At 40.4% G+C, this 22,073-nt stretch overlaps 1 protein-coding gene across 6 annotated transcripts in view; it reads left to right on the forward strand.

Moving 5' to 3' along the window:
* USP28 (ubiquitin specific peptidase 28) overlaps positions 1–22,073 on the forward strand; it is a 56,648-nt gene that overhangs the window by 2,257 nt on the left and 32,318 nt on the right. For all 6 annotated transcript variants that reach the window (XM_031670497.2, XM_031670504.2, XM_031670505.2 and 3 more), the window contains 4 exons: positions 10,226–10,303; positions 11,539–11,671; positions 17,733–17,838; positions 18,775–18,934. In XM_031670497.2, coding sequence (XP_031526357.1) covers positions 10,226–10,303; positions 11,539–11,671; positions 17,733–17,838; positions 18,775–18,934 — 477 coding nt within the window. The remainder of the gene's footprint in view (positions 1–10,225; positions 10,304–11,538; positions 11,672–17,732; positions 17,839–18,774; positions 18,935–22,073) is intronic.

Genomic DNA, 22,073 nt, shown 5'->3' on the forward strand with positions numbered 1-22,073 from the left:
GTTATTGCAGGATAAACAACTTGAAGGCAGTTTGGTTCTTATAAACCTGTCATCCTTGACACCTGTCCTAGGGAGGGCTCGCCTCACATTCGGCTAACGGGAGCCCTATGAAAACCTGTCAGTTACAGTGAAAATTTAGTGCTTTCTTTTGGTTTATTGGCTTTTCTTTCTTTTACTTTGTCTCTTTATTTGTGATTTTTGGAACATCAGTAAGTCAGTGCTTGGCTTCCACGGCTCTCATGCCTCCAGCTATAAACAGTTTCTACTCACAGAGTAAGTAGTTTTTACAAAACACATTGACAGTAACACCTTACCAGGCAAGAGCTTTCCATGTGTTCTGTTTCATCAAAGTTTAAAGCAATAGCCAAGGGAAGGATGATTTTTCAAGGAACACAATGATGCTGATAATAGTAGTAGGTTAATTGAGCATGGACTATATGCCAGACTCTGTGCTCAGAACTTGTGTGTGTGTACATGCGTGCGTGCGTGCGTGTGCGCACTCAGAACTTAACATACGTTATCTCAGTACTTATGACAACTCCAGGAATTTTTCTCATTTCTTTTTAAATACTTTGCCCAAGGTCTCCCAGCTAGTAAATGGCATAGCCAGGACTGAATCCAGGCACTTGTGACTCCAAGAGCCCAAGCTGACCCTGATCTTACTTCCTAGTCAGTGGACCCATTGCCTTGGGTCAGAATCTTTCTGTTACTCTCTAGAACTCTCCTCTTGAAGTTTCAGACTTTCAATCTTCCCTGCACCTTTTTCTAGATAACCTTCCTTTCTACTAGACTGAGTTTGCTGATACCTAAAGAGCTGTGTCTCGTTTTTTGTGTGTGTGTGTTGTTTTTTTTTGCCTCTTGAGCATCTCTTTTCTCTCAGTGGAATAGGTACCCTTCTCCCTTCAGTTTTTAGAGATGAATCTATATCAGTGGTGTCTAAAGACCTTTTTGATTGTGACTCCTGGAGGAGAATACTATTGTCATCAAGTGGGTAGAAGCAAAGTGGGTAAATGCTAAACATTCTGCAGTGTACAGGATAGCCACGCCCCCCCCCCAAAGAAAAGTTGTCTGGCCCAAAACATCAGTAATTTTGCACTTAAGAAACCCTGATTTAGATGATGTCTCTCTTCTCCCTCCTAAGTTTTCTTACATCTTTATCCTAGCCTAAGCCCCAGGCACCTTCAGTGTCTTCTGCTCCCTTGTAACTCGGCATGGTCCACGGACCAGCAGCATCCGCATCACCGGCAGTTTGTTAGAAATGTAGAAGTTTGGGTGTGCTGGAGCCAGCTTGTGCTTGGACTGCCTCTCCAGCTGACTGTGTACATTTCTGCCCAGCTCTGTGGTCAGTGACCTCACATTGGTAGCTTGAAATCGTGGGCAGTGGGAGTATTTCTACTAAGGAAATAAACAAGCTCCACAAATCCACACACCACTGTTTGCGCCTCCACCCTAGACCTGTTGAATCAGACTCTGCCTTTTGACAAGATCCCTGGGGGATAAACTTTGAGAAGCTCTTTCCTGCTGCACAGAATTCCCATTTTCCATTCAGCTGTGCACACTTGTCCTTAGCCCTCAAACAAAATAGCAGCAACAGCAGAATCCCCTTCTGCCCCGTCCAGCTGTTGCCTTGTCCACCTCCTTCCTTTTATCTTGTCTACTTTTTGAACAGATTTTCTAAATCCACCTGTTTCCTTCCTAAAACGGTTTTCCAATTACCACTGTAATTCCAACTTGTAGAAAATTTGAAAAACACAGACCCAGGCAAGATTAGCCATTGGCTGGTAGAAGAGTTTGTTCCCAGTTTCCGCCACAGACCTTGAGGTGCAGCGACAGCTTCTGCAAAAACCCAATTAGGAGGTGGCTCTGGTGATGAGTTTAGGCTCCAGGAAGAAGAGGGCTGATTGCCCAGAGGCCTGCAGAGAGGCTGACCAGGCAGCAGAAGATTAGATTGTAGGGCAGGGCGTGGTTTTCTGTGATCAGCATCTCCCAGGCCACCCAGCCAGAGCCTTGCCAGCAGTAGGCTTTTAGTATTTGTTCCCAGCAAATGAAATGGATCTCTTGGAGGTGACCAGTGACTAACCACCTTCCTGTCAAATCAGTGGCTTTTCAGTCCTAATTCATTTTATAGTCTCCTTTGGTTATTCAAGTACCCCCTAAGTCCCATTTTCATGTTTTCATTTGTGATGATTGTTCATTGACACTTTTTGGTTGATACTTATCTTGGCATTTGATTTTACTGCTACTTACTGTCAACTGTTCTGCTTTTTCTAAAAATTTCCAGAGTCTCATCACAGAGGTATAGCAGGACGACATCATTTTACAACTTTCTTAGGGAAATTCGCCCTGGAAAATATGTTTGAACTTGACCCACTGTAGCCTTCCCCATCTTGCAAATGCAGCAACTGGTCTAGGGAGTCCATTGACTCACGATCACACCGTCTGGGGCAGAACCCTGGCCTCAGGCTTCAGCTCAGGGCCCTCTTAGTGCGCCCAGTGCTGCAGCTCCCCTGCCTCCTGAGCTCCCTCCCGTGGACCCTTGGGCCCTGTCTTCCTCTGGCCCGTCTGCCTTTCCTCTCTGCCAGGGGTGGACTTGTTTGCTTTCTCGGTTGTCGCTGTCCTTTTACTGACTGCTTCTAGATCTGCATTTCTTATCCCAAATTGCAGATGACTTCTCCCCCTCTCCAAATGCTTTTTGAAAGGTTCTGCTTGTGTATCCACCTCCTTGGCTATAAACACTTGCTGCAGAGCTCCGTTCCCACAGTTATGAGGCCAGGCACTGGAATATACACTTGTAACTGTAGCATCTGCCATATGCCAGCTGCTGCCCAGAGCACTTTTCTGTACATTTTCAATCTTTACAAAACACTACAAGGTATGAATTTTCATGTCTTATCACTGATGGGGAAACTCAGACCCAGATATTAATATAGCTTGCAAGGTCCTAATAGATTTTAAACCAAAGTCTGTTTGCCTCCACTGCGGATGACAGAAGTGACTTACTCAAGATTAAATTTTAAGTAGCGCAGTTGGGACTTGAGACATTCTGACTTTCCCCACTGCAATGCATGTCTTTCTAGAACCAAACTTTTTGACTGCCACTTGACAATTTACAAAACACTTTAACATATGTTCTCATTGAACCCATATGGCAACCCTACGAAGTAAAATTTAGTGTAACTAGGAGGTAGACTTTGCAAAGTGACACAGCCAGTAAGTGATAAAACCAAAATCACAGCAGGGGTATTTTTGTCTTCAGATGTCTGTATTTCCACTACAACCTCTAGATGAGTTTTATTGGATGGGCAGGTCACAGTATTTTACATTCATACAATCATTTTTTCATTTTAGTAACAATTCTTGTATGTATTACTTTGCTTGATAGTCACAGTAGTGCTGTCAAAGCTTAAGCTGTACTTTGTTTTCCAAATGTGGAAATTGATGCTCAGACAAGTTGAAATTTCCCCAGAGGCTAACATGTGGTGGAATCCGGGCTACTTAGTCCAATTTCCACTGTGAAGGCTTTCTAGTAAAAAGGGAAGTCAAAATATCAGACATTCAAAGACACATTAAAGATCTGCGTGAATAGGAGCTGGCAGCTGCTGCATGATGGTTGTAGTTGGTTTAAACCCGAGATGTCCTAAACAAATATTTCCCCTTTCCAGTATTCCTGCCCAAGTTAGCACTTTCCTGGCGTCTTTTTTCTTTTTTGGTGTGCGCATGCGTACGTGTACACACGTGCTCATGCAAGCATAGAGCTCTCGATTTTTATGCTGTTGAGTTGAAATTCCTATAGTATAAAATTAACTATTTTAATGTGTACATTTAGTATATTGACAATACTGTGCAATCACCATTTCTGTTTTAGTTCCAAAACATTTTAATCACTAAGTGATCACTCCCTACTCCCCCTCCCCCAGCCCCTGCTTTCTGGCTCTGCATTTACCTGTTCTGGACATTTCATATAAATGGAATCATACAATACGTGACTTTTTGTGTCTGACTTCTTTCACTTAGTTTAATGTTTTCAGGGTTCATCCAAGTGATAGCACGTATCAGTACTTCATTCCTTTCAGTAATGACTGATGTTCTGCCCTGTGTATTACATCTTACCCATTTTTTCCATTGGTGGACATTTGTTGTTTCCACCTTTTGGTTTTTATGAATAATCCTGCTGTGAACATTTATGTACAAATATTTGAGTACCTGTTTCCAATTTTTTTCCAATTTTTTAAAATTTTTAATTAATTTATTTTTTAATGGAGATAATGGGGATTGAACCCAGGACCTTGTGAATGTTAAACAGGTACTCTACCACTGTGCTATAACCTCCTCGCTGTTTCCAGTTCTTTTGGTATGTACCTAAAAGAATTGCTGCATCATATAGTAATTCTATGTTTAACATTTTGAGGAACTGCCAGACTTCCATGGCAGCTGCACCATTTTACAATCCTACCAGCAATGCGCAAGGGTTCCAATTTCTCCACGCCCTCCCCAGACACTTGTTATTTTTCATTTTTGCTTTGTTTGTCTCATAATAGTCATCCTCGGGGGTGAACTGGTATCTCATTGAGTTTTGATTTACATTCTCCTAATGGCTAATGTTAAGCATCCTTTCTTACGCTTATTGGCCATGTGTGTATAGTCTTTGGAGAAATGTCTGAATGTCAGTTCAAGTCCCTTGCTCATGTTTTAATTGGGTTTGTTTGTCTTTAATTGTTTGAATAGTAAGAATTTTAATATAATCTGGATACTGGGCCCTTATCAGATTTATATGAAAATATTTTTTCCCATCCTGTAGGTTGTCATTTCACCGTCTTGATAATGTCCTTTAATGCACAAACGTTTTTAGTTTTGATGACATCCCACTTAACTATTTTTTCTTCTGTTGCTTGTACTTTTGATATCTTATAAAAAGAATCCATTGCCAAATTCAAGACCATGAAGCTTTACCTCAAACTTTCTTTTAAAAGAAAGTATTTTAACTCTTATGTTTAGGTTGTTGATCCATTTTGAGTTAGTATTTGAATATCGTGTGAGGTAGAGATCAAACTTCATTCTTTTGCAAATGATTCTCTAGTTGTCCTAGCACTATTTTTGTTTGTGGTGTATGTAAATGTAAGGCATACATTGTATTACTTTGGTAAATTTGTATAGTATGATATGGGTGCTGTTTACATCACAGTGGGGTTTATCACGCTACATACAGTGCAATACTATTATCTGTGTTAATAACTGTGCATTAATAACTATGGCTCTTTTAGTGCTAGTTGCAAATTTGTACTTTTAAACACCATCAATCTTATCCCTGTAGCACCCCAGTACCGCTTTTTGAAGGGGCTATTTTTCCCCATCGAATGGTCTAAGAGGCAGTCTTGGTCAGAAATCAGTTGACCACATCATGTTGAGGAAATGTCCTTCTATTCCTAGTTTCCTAGTCATTTTCATCATGTACCTAATTTTTGTACCATTAAAATAAGTTATCAATTTCAGGGGATTTAGTTTCATCCACAAAAAACTGCTATTTGTCACTTGTAGAGGACCATAACCTGAAGACGCTTTAGATTTCTGCTTTATGAGTAAACTGGACCGACATGGAGTTGTTGTTGGAAAAAACTGAAAAAATACCAGGGCTTTTGTGGACTTGGTCCTTGTTTTGTGGAAGTTGGAAAGGATAGTGGCAGTCTTAGAGTGTGTTGTTAAGACCCAGTTGTACAGACTGGATTTCTGGAGTTGCTGCTGTATATTTTCTTTGACTCCAGAGTTATTTCTTTGCTTTCCTTGAATACTTAAGTTTATTTTAAAATTAGAAAGCCAAATCTTTAACTTTGGAGGGAATTTTATTAGGCACACCTTGGTCGTTCTTTGGAGTAAAGTAACAGTTATCAAAAATTATTTAATTAAGTTTAAATTTTAGAAATGTCTTTGTAATAGTATACAATTGAGATGGAGGAAGTGTGTGCATCAGAATGATGAAAACAGCATCCCTGTTTGAAAGAACTGAATAATCTAGAAAGCACCTCATCACAATGCTAAATCGGGTATTTTGACGATTGTGAGATTAGTAATCTCACTAATTTGCTTCATCTGATGAGAGAGAATTTTAATTTAGTTGCAGTAAGATTAGGCCAGTTGTTTATTACAAAAACTTGAAAGCTTAATGTTTTAATTGTGTGAATAATCCTGTTTATTGCTTATTTTGCGGTGAGTTATTGTCTTAAGTTTTATGAAAACCTCAGTTCCGAGAAGTGGACTGGTTTGCACCAAAGCCACCGAGAAGCTGAGGTCAGAAAGCTTGAGTTCCTTCCTTCTAGAGATTTATGTGTGCCTGTCTTTCTTCATTGCCTCTGGACAGGAAAAGAGAGTGGTTTTTGTTTTATGAAAATAATGTGTTTTTAGCTAAGGAAATGCAGGCATGTTGGTTCTCGCCAGTTATTTGACTTCGTTATGACTGGAGCACAGGCTTTGTCTTGTCTCCTGTTGGGTGTGTCCTTTATAAGTAGCATCAGAGTTAGGGTGAAGTGAATGTTTAAAATCCGCTTCCTGTGAAGTTCCAGGAGAAACTGTCGGAGTCAGTAGCACAGTAGGTCCCTAATGCACTTAGCTTGTCTGTTAGTGTAAAATTAACACGTAACACATAGTACTGATGAAGATTTGGGTTGTGGGTACTGCTGAGAATTTAGGTTTAACTAAATATTTATCAGACTGAGTCATGTCACAGCAGTTTTTTTTGTGGGTCAATAGCATAGCTTAATCCTTGTGAAATGTATCATCCAAACTCTTAATAGTTACCTTTGATTAATCTTTTGATTCAAGACATTTGATGGCAAAAACAGGTTTTGTAAGCCTTAGTTTTCTAATTTGTACAACGATGATAGTGATTTTTAACTTTTACAGTTGTTACGAGGATTACACGTAGGTGAGGCACACAAGGTTCCGACAGGCGTCCAATAGGTGTTAGTTACAGTTGTTAACAGCACTGTCCTACAGACGATTCAAATCAGGCGGGATGTCGTATGGATCTTGCCTGTACAGAGGCAAGAATTTCCCATTTAAAACAGTTAGAGAGCCGCATGGTGAGAAATACCAGGTGAAGACAGTAAGTCCCATTCATTCACAGGCTCCTTCCTTCCCTCCACTTGGGAGGTTAGAAAGGGCAGAGAGTAGTACGGGACTGGGTTCTGGAAGGAGGTGAGATGGATATGACGTTGCTCTTGGAGCTGTACCACATGATTTTACGTGTTGTCACCTCTGCTCAATAGTGTTTGTTTTTTTGGTTTTTTAATGGAGGGACTGCGGATTGAACCCAGGACCTCGTGCATGCTAATAAGCACATGCTCTACCACTGAGCTACACCCTCCCCACCAATTGCTTTTGAAAAAGGGAAACTTAGAGTTTATTTTCATTTCCTGAGTGTATTATTCCAGATGTGTTAATGTCCACTGCTGCCTATTATAAAGTGGAGACGGGAGTGGGACTGTAGTCCAAGGGCAGATATAATGATGAGTAAATTATTTACGATTTGAACACTGTATTTCATCTACTCACATTTATTTGGCATTCTGAAATCTCTGAAACTGAGATGCTCCTTACATTAATACCATCAGAGTAGCAGGTGTAATGTGGTTATCATGGTTGGCGCGTGTATGGGCTGGGACCTCGCTGTTCCTGCTGTCATGGTAGTCAAGTCATGTGCACCCAATGGTTGGGACCACACAGTTAGTTTACTTGTCATTTAAAATGGCTTAAAAAGATCACACTGTACTTCAACATTGAAACAAAAAAAAAAAAACCACACGGAGAAGGGCATAGAAAGGGAACAGAAGGGTGCAAATATGATTTTATGTGAAGTAAAATATTTTTCATTGGAGGAATGATTACAGTTCCAAGTTTTTTTTACAAAGCTACAGTCAAGGACCTGAAAACAGAAGATAATATACGTGTTTTAAGCTGTTTTTTTTTTGTTAACAGAGAAATATGCAAAAGAATTGCCTATTGCATGCCCAGGCGGTGCACCTGGAAGGGGGTGAATTGCTGTATTTCTTAGTGTGAATGAGCCATTTTAGAGCTGCAAGAAGCTGGTGTGACTGATGCATGTGTCTCCTAGGACTGTCATGAAGGCCGTGTGTCATAGCTTCAATGGCAGCAGTTTTCCTCTTGGGTGATACATAAAATAATGGTGCTTTTTATAACGGATGGCACCTCAGAGTCAGTTCAGTATCGTACTTACCTCTCCACTTTCTGATGATAGCTTATTTGCAACTGATTATATACGGAGTAATCAAAATTGCGATTTTATGAAGGCAGCTAAAATAAAAATAGGAAACTTGTTAAGATGCAGAGATCAAGGTCAAAATATAAAAATAAAGTATTTGCATTGTTTTGCATTAAATAGGTATTCCAGCCTGTTCTCTTTGTTTTCGTACAGCATGGCATAGAGGTTAGTGGGCGGACCCTGCAGGCAGGCAGCCGGGGGCAGACCCCAGCCCCGCCTCTTACTAGCAGTAACTTCGTGTAAGTTACTCAACCCCACCGTGCCTCAGTTTTCTGTCAAGTGGGTGTAATGTCTGTCTCCCAGGTTTGTTACAAGGATTAAATAAATCAATACGCATGAAGTGTTCAGAACAACACCTGGCTGAAAGTAAGCGGTGTGTGAGCTGTTACTTTAACTGGATTATTTTCTGTGATTCCTGTGCCACTTGGTTCATAGAGTAATTTGAGGTGAAGCTGCGATTATCTATCCCATTGTCACCTTCTTGGTTCCAGTTCAGGGTTAATAAGCTACTCATTTCCCCCTTCCCAATTACTGTTCTGCTGTTTTTTTTTTTTTTTGGAGTACGTTGATGTGGAATTTTTAGAAAATTGAGTATGATTGAGATATATAGATTCATGTACTTTTGCACAGTAAGAGCAATGGAATTAGAACTAGTTTGAAAAAACACTTGTTAATATTTCATTCTTCTAGAAATCACATGCTGTGTTTTCAGTGTTTGCCAAGTTTAAATCTGGACACCTGTTGGTCTGAGAGTCCCTCCCCCGGTGCCCAGCCTCGGAGACTGCTGGGCTCAGCAGGGCAGGGCTCCATTTCTAGCCTGTGACGCTGGCCTGGGACTCGCACAGAAAGACTGTCGCTGCTTCTCCGAGGACGGTACCGAGTGTTTCAGTTTGTTATTTCTGGTGGTATGACCCTTACGCGTTGCCTTGGACTCTCGGCCATTGAAGAGCAGAGGATACTGTTTCTGTCACAGCTGACAGCGTAAACTGCCTCTTGGAGACATAGGACAACAGAAAGATAATTAATGGTGAAGCGTCAAGTGTTGAATCGGGGCTTCATTCTAGGCTAATCTTAGGAATGGTGTAAATTAGATTTCCTCTCACTGGACTGAATTTAAACTATTTTGTTTTCAGTATTCGTCTGAAAGATCACTGTGTCTTCCCTTGGCCAGCCAGCTGTTTGCATTGAGCTTCCTTGTAAATAGGTGTTTTGTGTTAACTTTTGTCTTTGTGTGAAAGAGGTTAAAATGCTCAGTGAAGACTTCTAAGGCTGAAGAGGGTTATAAACGGATCTTGTAGCTGGACATTAATAAGAAAGGTTTTTCCACGATTCAGTTGAATGAAGAGAAAGCGTTCCCTGCTTTATTTTTGTCCCTCTGGAATTTTATTTATAATTCAGAAAATTCTCACTTCATCTATACTTTTTAAGCAGTCAAGGCTAAAGTTTCCTATATGATGTTGGTAGTATCATTTGTTAATTACAAGATTGGAAACTTATTGTCAGTGAAAAATGACACACACAAATGGCATGCGCAGTGAAGCTTAAAATAGCACATCTCCACATCCATGCAAATTCCCTGGACTCCTTATAATGACCTACTTAACGCACTGCCCACAGAGAGAAACCCGAGGCACTTTGGGCGTCCATTAAGACTAGAATATTACGTTTAAATGTTTTCTGTATTTGTAGTTTTACTGTTTACTCGTATTTCTTCCCCAAGTGCCAAAAGCATTTTCTATGATGAGGCTTTTAAAAGAGCAATAGATTTGGCATTTCAGAATGTGCCTGACAGTCAATACCTTGTTGCTTAGAGCTTGTTGGTTTTTTAAAGTAAGAAATGCAAGTCTCAGGCCTGTTTACCCAAGATGCTTGTACCTGCTTAAATGTATCCAGGCTTACTTTCTGATTGACATGTGTCTGTGGGTTTTTTGTTTGTTTGTTTCTCAAATACAGAGCTGCCAAATGCTGTTAAATCAACTGAGAGAAATCACGGGCATTCAGGACCCTTCTTTTCTTCATGAAGCTCTGAAGGTTAGTTTCAAGTCCCCGATTAGTCAACAGGGTTTAAGACAGTTGTTTGTACCATAATTTTGTCAGTTCAAGCCTTTTTTAAAAAATTTTTAATTAAAAATTTTTTTAAATTTATTTTTAAGGGGGAGGGAGATAATTAGGTCTATTTATATACTTATTTTTAGAGGAGGTATGGGGGATTGAACCCAGGACCTCATTCATGCTAAACATGAGCTCTACCACTTGAGCTACATCCTCCCCCCAGTTCAGCCTATTTTTATACCAAAAAGAAAGTGCATGTGTACAGGGACAGAAGTTCTACAGGTCAAATGAGCCAGTGTCTTCAATATGTAAGTTATAAGGGCAGGAAAAAGTTGGGGAGGGAGAGACTCACAGTAGGGGGAACTCTACAGCGTAAGGGAAGTTAAAGATACATATCAGCTAATTACACTGTGTGGACCTTTTGTGGATCCTGATTCTGACAAACTAAAAAATATTTGAGTCAGGGAAATTTGAATTGGTTATTTGTGTGAGGCTATTAGCATTGTGGGTTATATATATATATATATATATATATATATATTTTTTTTTTTTTTTTAAGATATGTTCTGAAGTGTTGACTGGTAAAATGATAAGACGCTGAGGATTTGCTTGGAAATATCTGGGAGGGGGAGGCAGAGTAGGTAAAATAAGATTGACCCTGGCTTCATAATTGTTGAAGCTGAGTGATGGGCACGTGGCGTTCACTTACACACTCCCTCTCCCGTTGTATATGTTAGAATTTTTTTCCTAAGCAAAAGTTAAAAAGAAATAGAAGCATGGTCACCTCTGCAGAATATGGTGCCTGTTTGGCAGTTTTATCGTAGGAGCTGACTTCATTTGGAATCTGTGTTAATTGCCAGCTCCCTTTTGATACATCCTGCCTTGTCAGTTCTGTGAAATCAGGAGGAGGAGTGTTCAGAGCAGTGAGCACAGCTCTCCAGCAGGAGTTCATTCTCGTTTGCATGTTGTGGGAAATCAGAGCGTAGCAGCTCCCTCACTGTAACTAGGAATTTGATATCAATGCTTTAACCAAAGTAGATTCACTATCCTCCACCGTACTCTGTTTTCTACTTTATAGCCCAGAATTATGCCTAGACTTACTCAGTATGTCACCAGGGTGTGAGGAGTTACAACCAAAAAACTAACTTGACTACTTATTTTGCATGCTGTGATGCTTCACTTTTGAAATTTCTATTTTTTTTTCCTCCCCTTAGGCCAGTAATGGTGACATCACCCAGGCAGTCAGCCTTCTCACTGATGAAAGAGTTAAAGAGCCCAGTCAAGACACCGTTGCTACAGAACCATCTGAAGTCGAGGGGAGTGCTGTCAACAAAGAAGTATTAGCAAGTGGGTATATCCTGTCTTGGTCCTGCTCTCAACTAGCAGAAAATCAGAGATGAGTTTATGTGAATGTCCTGTCAATCATGTCAACCCTTTGGACGTAATGGTAATAATGGCTAATTATTGAGCCATTACTATGTGCCAGGCACTTAAATGGTTCCATTCATTCTGCACTTATTTAATGAGCCCCTGTTGTGTGCCAGGCACTCTTTTAGGCACTGGAGATGAAGAAAGGAAACAAGAATTCCTGCTGTCTGTAGCTTTTTTTTTTGCTTTTTTTTTTTTTTTTGGTAGGGGAGAGCAAAAAAAGTAAATAAGTGAATTATATAGCATATTAGAATGTGATGAGTACCATGGAGATGAATAAAGGATAGTATGAAAGAAATGAAAAAAAAAAAGGTGTGCTGGGAACTGGATTTCAAATAGGAGGGACCTTTTGAGAAGATGCAAAAGGGGTGAGGGAGTGAGTCATGGGAGGCCCAAAGATGGGAGTATGTATACCTTGCTTAGCTTCAGAAGTCTCAGCAAGGAGCCCGGAGCTGAGGGCTAGCAAGTGAGGAGAGCAGTAAAGAGATGAGGCCGTAGCGGGGACAGGGGATGCACCGTGCAGAGCCTTCATAATGGCGTGGCGTGGCTTTTACCCTGAGTTAGAGGAGTAGCCATTGGAGAGTTTGGATCAGAGGAACGAGGTAAACTGGCTTCCATTTTCTAAGGAACCTTCTGATCACTGTGTTGGGAACAGAAGGTGTGGGAGGGAGTAGTGAGCACGGGTCAGATCCAGGAGCCCAGGACCAGTCAGGAAGCTATTGCAGATGAAGGTGATGTAGCTGGGATGTAGTGGTGGAGGATGAGAAGTGCTTGCTGTGTAGGATTTGCTTACAAAGGAGGTAAGAGTTGTGGAGGAAAGAAAGGGGTTAAAGAGGACTCCACGTTTTTTTCTCAAGCAGCTGAAAGGATGAAGTTGCTCTTCCCTGACATGGGAATAAATGCAGGTGGAGCAGATTTGGGGTGGAAGATGAAGAGGTCACTTTTGGCAGTGTTAAGTTTGAAATGCCTGTTGGACACCCAGGTGGAGTGTGCTGTTCAGGGGAGGAATGGAGGCTGGAGATGGACAAAACTGGGAGTAAAATTGCTAGGTTGTATAACAATTCTGTGTTAAAAAAGTTCTAAAAGAGGACTCTTTAATAACTGCGACAATATTATCACACTTAAAAATTAATAATAATTCCCTAACCTCATTAACTACCTGTGTAGAAGTTTCCCTGATTGTCTCATTAACGATATGTTTGCAGTTGATTTGTGAGTCTAATGATCCACATAAAATTAAAACATTAAAATATGTTTGAAATGTCTTTTAAGATCACTTTTATCTATAAATTCCCTCCCTCTTTTTTTCTTGCAATTGAATGTTCGAAGAAATAAAGTCCTTTGTTCTGTCATGTTTCACACATTCTGGGATTTGCTGATTGCATTCCTGTGGTATCCTTTAATGGATTTTTCCATCTCCTGTCTTTCCTAATAACTTACATACTTATCTGGCATCTGTTGTGTGTATTTCTTCCATTTTGTCATATCAAGAAGCAGACAATGTCTGGTCACCCTCCATTTGTGTTGTTAGAATTGTTGTGCTCAGATAGTGTCAGCTGGATTCATTTATCATCAAAGCCCCCCCCCCAGTGTTTCCCGCCACCATTACTGATTATTGCTTAGATTCTTTATTTTATTGGAAATTTCAAAGTGGTAATGTTTTATCTCTCATTACTTCATAATTTACTAGTTGGAAATCTTTTTTTAAATTGTGGTTAAAAAACATATAACATAAAATTTACATTTTAACGTGTACAGGGTTCGGTATCGTTAAGTATATTCACGTGATTGTGCAAAAGCTCTCCAGAACTTTTTCACCTTGTAAATCTGAAACTTTATACCCATTAAATAACCCTTTCCCCCTCCTACCTGCCCCTAGAAACCACCTTCTACTTTCTGTTTCTGTGAATTTCACTGCTTTAGATACTCCATATAAGTTGAAACATACATTACTTATCTTTTTGTGACTGGTTTATTTCGCTTAGCATAATGTCCTCAGTGTTTGTCCATGCTATAACATGTGACAGGATTTCCTTTTTTTTTTCCAATTTTTTTTAATTATGGTAAAATACACGTATAAGTTACTGTCGTAACCATTTTTAAGTGTACGATTCAGTGGTCGTAAGTACATTCATGTCACTGTGCATCCATCACTACCGTCCATCTCCAGAACTCTTTTCATCTTACGAAACTGAAGCTCTGTACCCATTAAACAGTAGCTCCCCATTCCCCCTGCACCAGCTCCTGGCAACCACTGTTCTACTTTCCGTTTTCTATGATTTTGACTACTCTAAGTACCTTATATACGTGGAATCATACAGTATTTGTCCTTTTGTAACTGGCTTGTTTCACTTAGCATAATGCCTTCAAAGGTCATTCAGATTGTAGCATGTCAGAATTTCCTTCCTGTTTAAGGCTGAATAATACTCCATTGTATGCTTATACCAAATTTTGTTTATCCATTTGTTCATCAGTAAATATTTGGGTTGCTTCCACCTCTTGGCTCTTGTGCCTAGTGCTGCTGTGAACATGGATGTGCAAATATCTCTTCGAGACCCTGCTTTTCTATTTTGGATATATCCCCGAAAGTGAGATTGCTAGATCATATGGTAGTTCTATTTTTAATTTTTTCCAGGAACCTCCATACTGTTTCTTCCATAGCATTTGCACCATTTTATAATCCCACCAACAGTGCACAAAAATTCCAATTTCTTCACATCCTCACCAATATTTATTTTCTGTGTGTGTGTTTGTATGTGTGTGTGTGTGATAGCATTCTAATGGATATGAGGTGATATCCGTGGTTTTTTAAAAAAATTTTTATTGAAGTATATTTGATTTACAATTTTGTATTGGTTTCTGGTGTACAGCAAAGTGATTCAGTTACATGTATATATACATACTTCTAAATTTTTTTTTCCATTATGGTTTATTACAGAATATTGAATATAGTTCCCTGTGCTATACTTAAGACCTTATTTATCTGTTTCATATATAGTAGTTTGTATCTGCTAATCTCAAACTCCAAATTTATCCCTCCCCCACCCCCTTTCCCCTTTGGTAACCATAAGTTTGTTTTCTTTGTCTTAGTCTGTTTCTGTTTTGTAAATAAGTTCATTTGTATCTTTTTTGAAGATTCCCTATATAAGTGTTATTATATGGCATTTGTCTTTTTCTGTCTGACTTACTTCACTAAGTATGATGATCTCTAGTTCTATCCGTGTTGCTGCAGATGGCATTATTTCATTCTTTTTTGTAGCCGAGTAGTATTCTCATTGTGGTTTTGATTTGTATTTTTCTCTGCTGATTAGCAACGCTGAGCATGTTTAAAATCGGATTAGTTGATTTTTTGTTATTGTTGAGTTGTAAGAGTTCTTTATATATTCTGGACATTTACTCTTTATCAGATAAATGATTGGCAAATATTTTCTCCCATTCTGTAGGTTGCATTTTCACTCTTTTGATTGTGTCCTTTCATGCTGTAAAGTTTTTAAGTTTGACTTAGTCCCATTTGTTGATTTTTGTTTTTGTTACCTAAACTCTTGGTGCCATGTCCAGGAACTCATTGCCAAGTCCAATGTCATGGAGCTTTTTATGTTTAGCTTTTTTGAAGAACTGCCAAACTTCATTCTTCTAACTTCCACAACATCTGCACTGTCTTACATTCCCACCAGCAATACATGAAGTTCCAACTTCTCTACATCTTCACCAACACTTGTTATTTAGCTGTGCAGGTGGGTGTGGAATGTTAATCTCATCAGGGTTTTGGTTTGTGTTTCCTTAGTCGCTGGTGATGTTGATGTGTTTGTTGGCCATTTGTTTATGTTCTTCGGAGAAGTATCTGTTGAAATTCTTTGTCCATTTTGAATGTCGGGCTGTTGGTCTTTTTATTATTCTGTTGTAGGAGTTGTTTATTTATCTTGAACATAAATCCCTTACCAGATACGTGGTTTGCAAACATTTTCTCTCATTCTGTGGGTTGTCTTTTCACTATCCTGATAGTTTCCTTTGAAGCCCAAAGATTTATTTGATGATGTCACATTTGTCTGTTTTTTCTTTGGCTGCTTGTGCTTTGAGTGTCGTCTCTAAGATGCCATTGCCTAATCCAAGGTCATGGAGATTGAAACCTATTTTCTTCTAAGAGTTTTGTAGCTTTAGCTCTTACCTGGAGGGCTTGATCCCCTCTGAGTTCATTTTTGTAAATGATGTTAGGTAGGGGTTAAAAGCCATTCTTTTACATGTGGATATCCAGTTGTCCCAGAACTATTTATTGAAAAGATATTCTTTCTCTATTAAACTGTCTTGGTACCTGTGTTGAAAACCAATTGACCATAAATGTGAGGGTTTATTTCTGGACTGTCAGTTCTATTCCATCGATCTATATTTGTTCTTATGCCAGTAGCACACAATCATGATTATTAGTTTTGTGATCTTTGTGGGTTTTTTCTTTATAAATTAAATATTTCATTGCTCATGTATAGAAATTAATCTAACTTTAAAAAAGTAATTATTTAATTTTTAAAAATTGAAGTATAGTTGATTTTACAGTGTTGTGTGAATTTCTATTGTACAGCATAGTGATTCATTTATACTTATATTCTTTTTCATTATAGGCTTTTACAAGGTATTGAATATAGTTCTCTGTGCTATACAGTGGGGCCTTGTTTATCTATTTTATATATAATAGTTAGCATTTAACCTTTGTACATTGATCTTTTATCTAACCACCTCATTAGTTATAACTATTTTCTGTAGATTATTTTGGGTTTCCCTTGTAGGTGATCATTATCTGTGAGTTATGACAGCTTTGTTTCTTATTTTGCAATCTTTATTATTTTTTTAAAATCTCTTTTATTTTTAGCCCTGCCCAGAACTTTCAGAACCATGGTGAATAGAAGTCCTCACATTAGACATCTTTGTCTCAGTCTTAAGTTTTAAAGGAAGTACGTTTAATGTTTCAACATTAAGTACAAAGTTTGCTGTGGACTTTTCATGGATATTCTTTATCGGCCTAAAAATACTCATTTCTTTTCCTACTTGGCTTAAAGTTTTATTCCTGAATGGTGGTTTTATCAAATACTTTTCCTGTATCTATTGAGATGATCATTTTCTCCCTTTAACTGTTAAGATAATGGATTTTACTGGTCTGTTTTCTAATATGAACTCAGTTATTTCATTCTAATATGAACTCGACTTGGTCTTACTGTATAACCTGGTTTGGTCTGTTAGCAGAATTGTATTTGCTAATATTTTGTTTAGGCTTTTTGCACCTGTGATCTTGTGTGGGTTTGTTATTTTTCCTTTCTCTTACTGTTCTTGATTGGTTAAGGATATTGCAAGGTGTTAATGCTGACCTCAAAAGATGAGTTGAGGAGTATGTATATTCTTTATTCTCTAGAATAGTTTCTGTGAGATTGAAAACATCCATTCTTTGTGGGGAAGGTATAGCTCAGTGGTAGAGTGCATGCTTAGCATGCCCAAGGTCCTGGATTCAATCCTCAGTACTTCCATTAAAAAAAAATAATAATAATTAAATAAATAAGCCTAATTACCTCCTCCCCTCAAAGAAATTTAAATAAAATTTAAAAAAAAGAAAATATTCTTTGAATGTTCAACTTTTAGCTGATAAGTAATGATAAGTAAAGAGACTATTTAACTTACAGGTATGGGATGTATTTTTGACTCTGGAGTAAGACTGCAGAAGCAGGTATTTGATTCGTTTCATTTTAGCAGCTTATTACTGTACTGTTAGCTAATCTTAAGGTTACAGTGTAGCTGTAAGATACTCGTTTGACTCTAGTGTAGAATAGTGAGGTTGTTACACAGATGAGCCACTGTAGTGAGAACTAGGGAGTGTATCTAATTTCGTGAATGCTTTTACCTTTTTCCCTACAATACAGACAGAAGGGCAGTGTTTCCTGCATGTAGACTAATGAATTTCTATTTATCTTTGACTAATGAATTTCTATGTATCTTTCAGAGGTAATAGACCTTACTCATGACAGCAAAGATGATCTTCAGGCTGCCATTGCCTTGAGTCTGCTGGAGTCCCCCAAAATTCAGACTGATGGAAGAGATCTTAACAGGTTATTGATTTAGTTTATGATCTTTGCTCTGCACACTAGTATGTAGGTCAAAGACAGTATCTCTGTGCGTGCTGCTGAGGAGCAGTGCTGGCAGGCTTCTTTAATTGCACCTGAAGGAGATTTCTTTTAGGAGCAAATTTAAATTCACATTAGCTTTCTTACTCTTTGGTTCACTTTTGAAGAAACTGAGTACAATAAGGGTCTTAATGCAGCCTGTGGTCTTTAAGTAGAATCCTGCAAGGTTTTGTAGCTCACAGTTACTGGGGAACAAAACCCCATCCTAGTGCAAGTATCTGATAAATACGTGTTCTCTTTATGAACTTTGAGCCTTTGCAAACTTTTGAGGGTTATGTGGTCAGCTATTTGAAAATGAAAGTTACCACTCAACCACTCTGTCTCAGAAGCGACTAGGGGGTGTATTTTTTGAATTGGCACTAATTTGGTAATTGTCTGGTATTCACAAATATCCAGTCCGAGTGGTGGCCTGTCAGGTCCCGGATATGTTTATCCACTCACACTGCCAAGTGGTTTCTTTCAGGGAAACACAGGGCCCTGGTTTGTGTGCTAAGCAATCTGGAGGCTCTTATCTGTAGCAGAATGTCTGTCTTGCCTCTTTCAACGGCAAGGTCTGAGAGAAGGCACTAGTTGAAATCTAAAACTCTTAGTAGTTTGGTAGCTGTAAATAGTCTCAACTCTGTTGCATTTAGGGACCTTATTGCTAATAATCTCTGTTATGGAAGGATTAATAACTCTATATTTAAACCTTACTTTTCATTTATATTATAATCTTATAGTTACTCTATAGCTGGTAATTACCTAGTAAGTAGTTTACCTGGCAATTTGAATTACCTATGAAAGGTTACCAGCATCCTCCATGTAGTACGTTGTCATTTAGCTTTTCTCTTTTTTGATGTGTGGTACGTTGGCACAATATAGGATGCACGAGGCACCCTCTGCTGAAACTAAACGCTCGAAGAGAAAACGCTGTGAAGTCTGGGGGGAAAATCCGAATCCCAGTGGCTGGAGGCGAGTTGATGGCTGGCCAGTTGGGCTGAAGAATGTTGGCAACACATGTTGGTTCAGTGCTGTTATTCAGGTAGGATGTTTTTAAGAGATAAGTGTGTCTTCTGGAAACAACTTTGTAATTCTTTAAACTGAAATGTGAAAAACATAGTTTTAAAAAAAAAATGGAAACGTATATAAAACTAGAGTTTTCCCCGTGGCATTATTGTCTTTCGGCTGCTTTCTTATGTTTGAGACCTGGATGCTCTGGGGTCTAAATTGTGCAATACTAAACAGAGTCTTCCGTGGTTGTGAATAGGTTGAAGAGATGTGTTGGTTCAGCATTTAGGGAATGCTGTATTCCAGCAGAGCAGGAGTTACTAAGGAGCTGTCAGTTGTTGGCAGGTGATCGTAAAGGACCAGGCAGGAAGGAAATGATGGCAGCCTGGACTAGAGAAATGACATAAGCCATGGGAGGAGGAGAGGAGTGAGAGCATTCTCCAGGTGTTTAGGAGATGGGGTCTGCAGGAGTTGGTAAGCGACTGGGTAGGGGTATGTGCAGGAGGGAGCGGACAAAGACTCCAAGGTTTCTAGCTTGAGGTGCCACGGGGATGTCAGTGCGATTGGATACTGAAGGGGGAACAGTCTGCGTGTGTATTAAAAGTGGGATTTCAGTTCAGCTTTATACATGCTGAGTTTGAGATGCCTCATGGAGATGCAGGCTGTTATCTGTGTGACTCCGTCACTCAGTAAAATGATCTGAGCCGCAGATATGACTCTGGGGATCAGTAGCACGGAGAGGGTGATAAAGGCAAACAAGAGGACGAGTTCCCCTGGAGAGAGTGTTGTCCCTTACGCGTAGCGTGGCCGCAGGGCAGCGCTCGATCCCGCCCTGCAGTCTCTCCTTCACCTTGTGTGACACCGGCCCAGCCACTCAGCCAGCATAAAATCCATGGATTCACTCAGCTTACTCTGTGCCTGGCACTGTGTTTGCGCTGGGGGAACAGCAGTGGTTAAACAGGGCACTTAACTCCCATGGAGTTTACTCTGGGGAGAGTTGGGGAGACAGGAACCAGCATGTGTATCAGATGGTGAGAAGAGCCGTCAGGACAAATGAATGTGGGCACGCGGGGCTGGGGAGGGCTCGGCTGGAGGGCACAGGGTGCTGTTATAGAGGGTGTTAGGTGTGGCCTTTCCGCTAAGGTGAGCACCGGAGCAGAGGCCTGAATTAAGGAGGGAACGAGCCTTGTAATTACAGAGGACAGTTCATATAGTTACGTAGAGAGTGCTGCAGACAGGGAACGCAGGTGCAGAGACTCCGGAGGATGCAGCGACGGGGGCAGAAAGGTAGTGGAGGTGGTGGCAGAGCTTGGGGTCATGATAAGGATTCAGGAACGAGGTGAGATGGGAAAATATTGGAAGATTTGGAGCAGAGAAGTAATATGATCCTACTTCCGTTTGAAGAGGATCACTGGCCTCTGTGTTGAAAATAGAGTGTAGGAAGGTCACGTGAAATTAGGGACAGGTGTCAGTTCTTTCCTATGGAGAGGGAGAGACTGAGACCGAGACCCCTCCCCAGATTCACTTCCCTCCTGTGAGCGATGGGGACGGAGCTGGCAGATAGAGGCGGTGACTGAGAAAGGCTTCTGAGAAAGATAGGAGGGCGGGACATCGAGTTTGTAGGGGCAGCTTGGCCTTAAATAGCAAAGGGCAAGAGTGTAATAGGGGAGAGGAGAAGGAAGAAGTGATGACTGCAAATTAAAGCTGAAATAATTTCTAATAGTCATTTTTGCCTCTGAAAGAAGCAGCCACTCTCTGAGACAGAGTGGAAAAGTGACAGGCTTTAAAGGGAATGAACGTTTAAATAGTTGTAAACAGTGGGAAACCAGCTGGCTCCAGAATGCAATAGTGGGATTTTTGAAATGTGCAGGTCTGCCTAAGGTTGTCGCCTTACGTGGACAGCGGTATCAACTTGTCCTGTTTTACCAGGACTTTCTCTTAGCAGCGCTCTGAAACGCTTAAGTGGAAAATTAAACTCATTTAAGTTGGAGGATTTGCTTGTGCAATGAAAGGACCAAAGGGCAGTTTGAGAATATAATAAAGGATGCATAGAGACCATGGATTCAAAGCTGGCGAGAGGGAGAAGTGAAGACAGAGGCGCTAATGGCTAAGAAGATAGGAGAGAGGTACGTTCGCTTGGGTTCCTGATGAAGTCAAAGCGCAGGTGTCCTGTGGGTCCTTGAACAAATAAGCCAGAAGACAGGCTGTGGTCCAAGAGGCGGATTTTCTGAATTTGTGATCTGAGAATTGGCAGCTTTTCGGGTATAGATGTATCCTGGGTGTGGCTGTGGGTGTGGAGGTAGAGCGGAGGGCTAGATCAGATCACAAGGGGTAGGATGCTCAGGAAGCCAGGGGGTCCCTGGGCTGAACGAATGTGCCTTTGTTCCCTCAGCAAATATGAGCTGGACACCTGCTGTGTGTTCTAAGCCCTTGAGATATAGGAGTGAGCAAAACCAAGACAGAGCCTTTCTCTTGTGGAATTTAGATTCTTGTGACGCAAGACAGACAAGGAACAATTTATAGGAAATAAATAGTCGAAATAAGCATCAATAAGTAGTTGAAAAACTAACCAGTTAACTTGGCAAATCAATTTATATGATCTGTTAAACTGTGGTCAGTGTGACAGGAAAGAGAGCAGGACAAGGGGGCCTGGGGTCCCTGCAGGAGGAACGGGAGCAGGTTCCCACGTCAGCTGTGATGTCAGGTTCTGGGTTGGGAGGGGATGGGATTGGAGCAGGTGGGGGAGTGAGCCAGGCAGCTGTCGGGGGAGAACGTTCTGGAAGCACAGAGCATTAGCCTCAAGGTGAGAGCGAGACTGGTGTGTTCAAGGGGCATCAAGGAGTCCCCAGGGGCTGGAATGCTAGGAGCGGAGGCAGAGTGGTTGGAGGTGAGACTGGAGAGGTGGCTTGTCTTTTATTCTGAGTGAGAGGGGAGTCACTGAGGGTTCTGAGCCAAGGAATAATAAACTCTGACCCGAGTTTTTGGAGGCTCCCTTCGGCTGCTGTGAGGAGAGCAGAATGGAAGGGGTTGGGGTACAAGTGGAGAGACCGTGAAGGAGGTCACCAGTTGTCACTGAGAGGCGCTGGTGACCTGGACCAGGCTGTACCATGGATGTAGAGAAGAGGTTGGAATCTTGATTTATTCTGAAGGCGGAGCTGACAGGGTGTCCCTTA

Source organism: Vicugna pacos, chromosome 33, assembly GCF_048564905.1.
Source record: "Vicugna pacos chromosome 33, VicPac4, whole genome shotgun sequence".
Lineage (NCBI taxonomy): Eukaryota > Metazoa > Chordata > Mammalia > Artiodactyla > Camelidae > Vicugna > Vicugna pacos.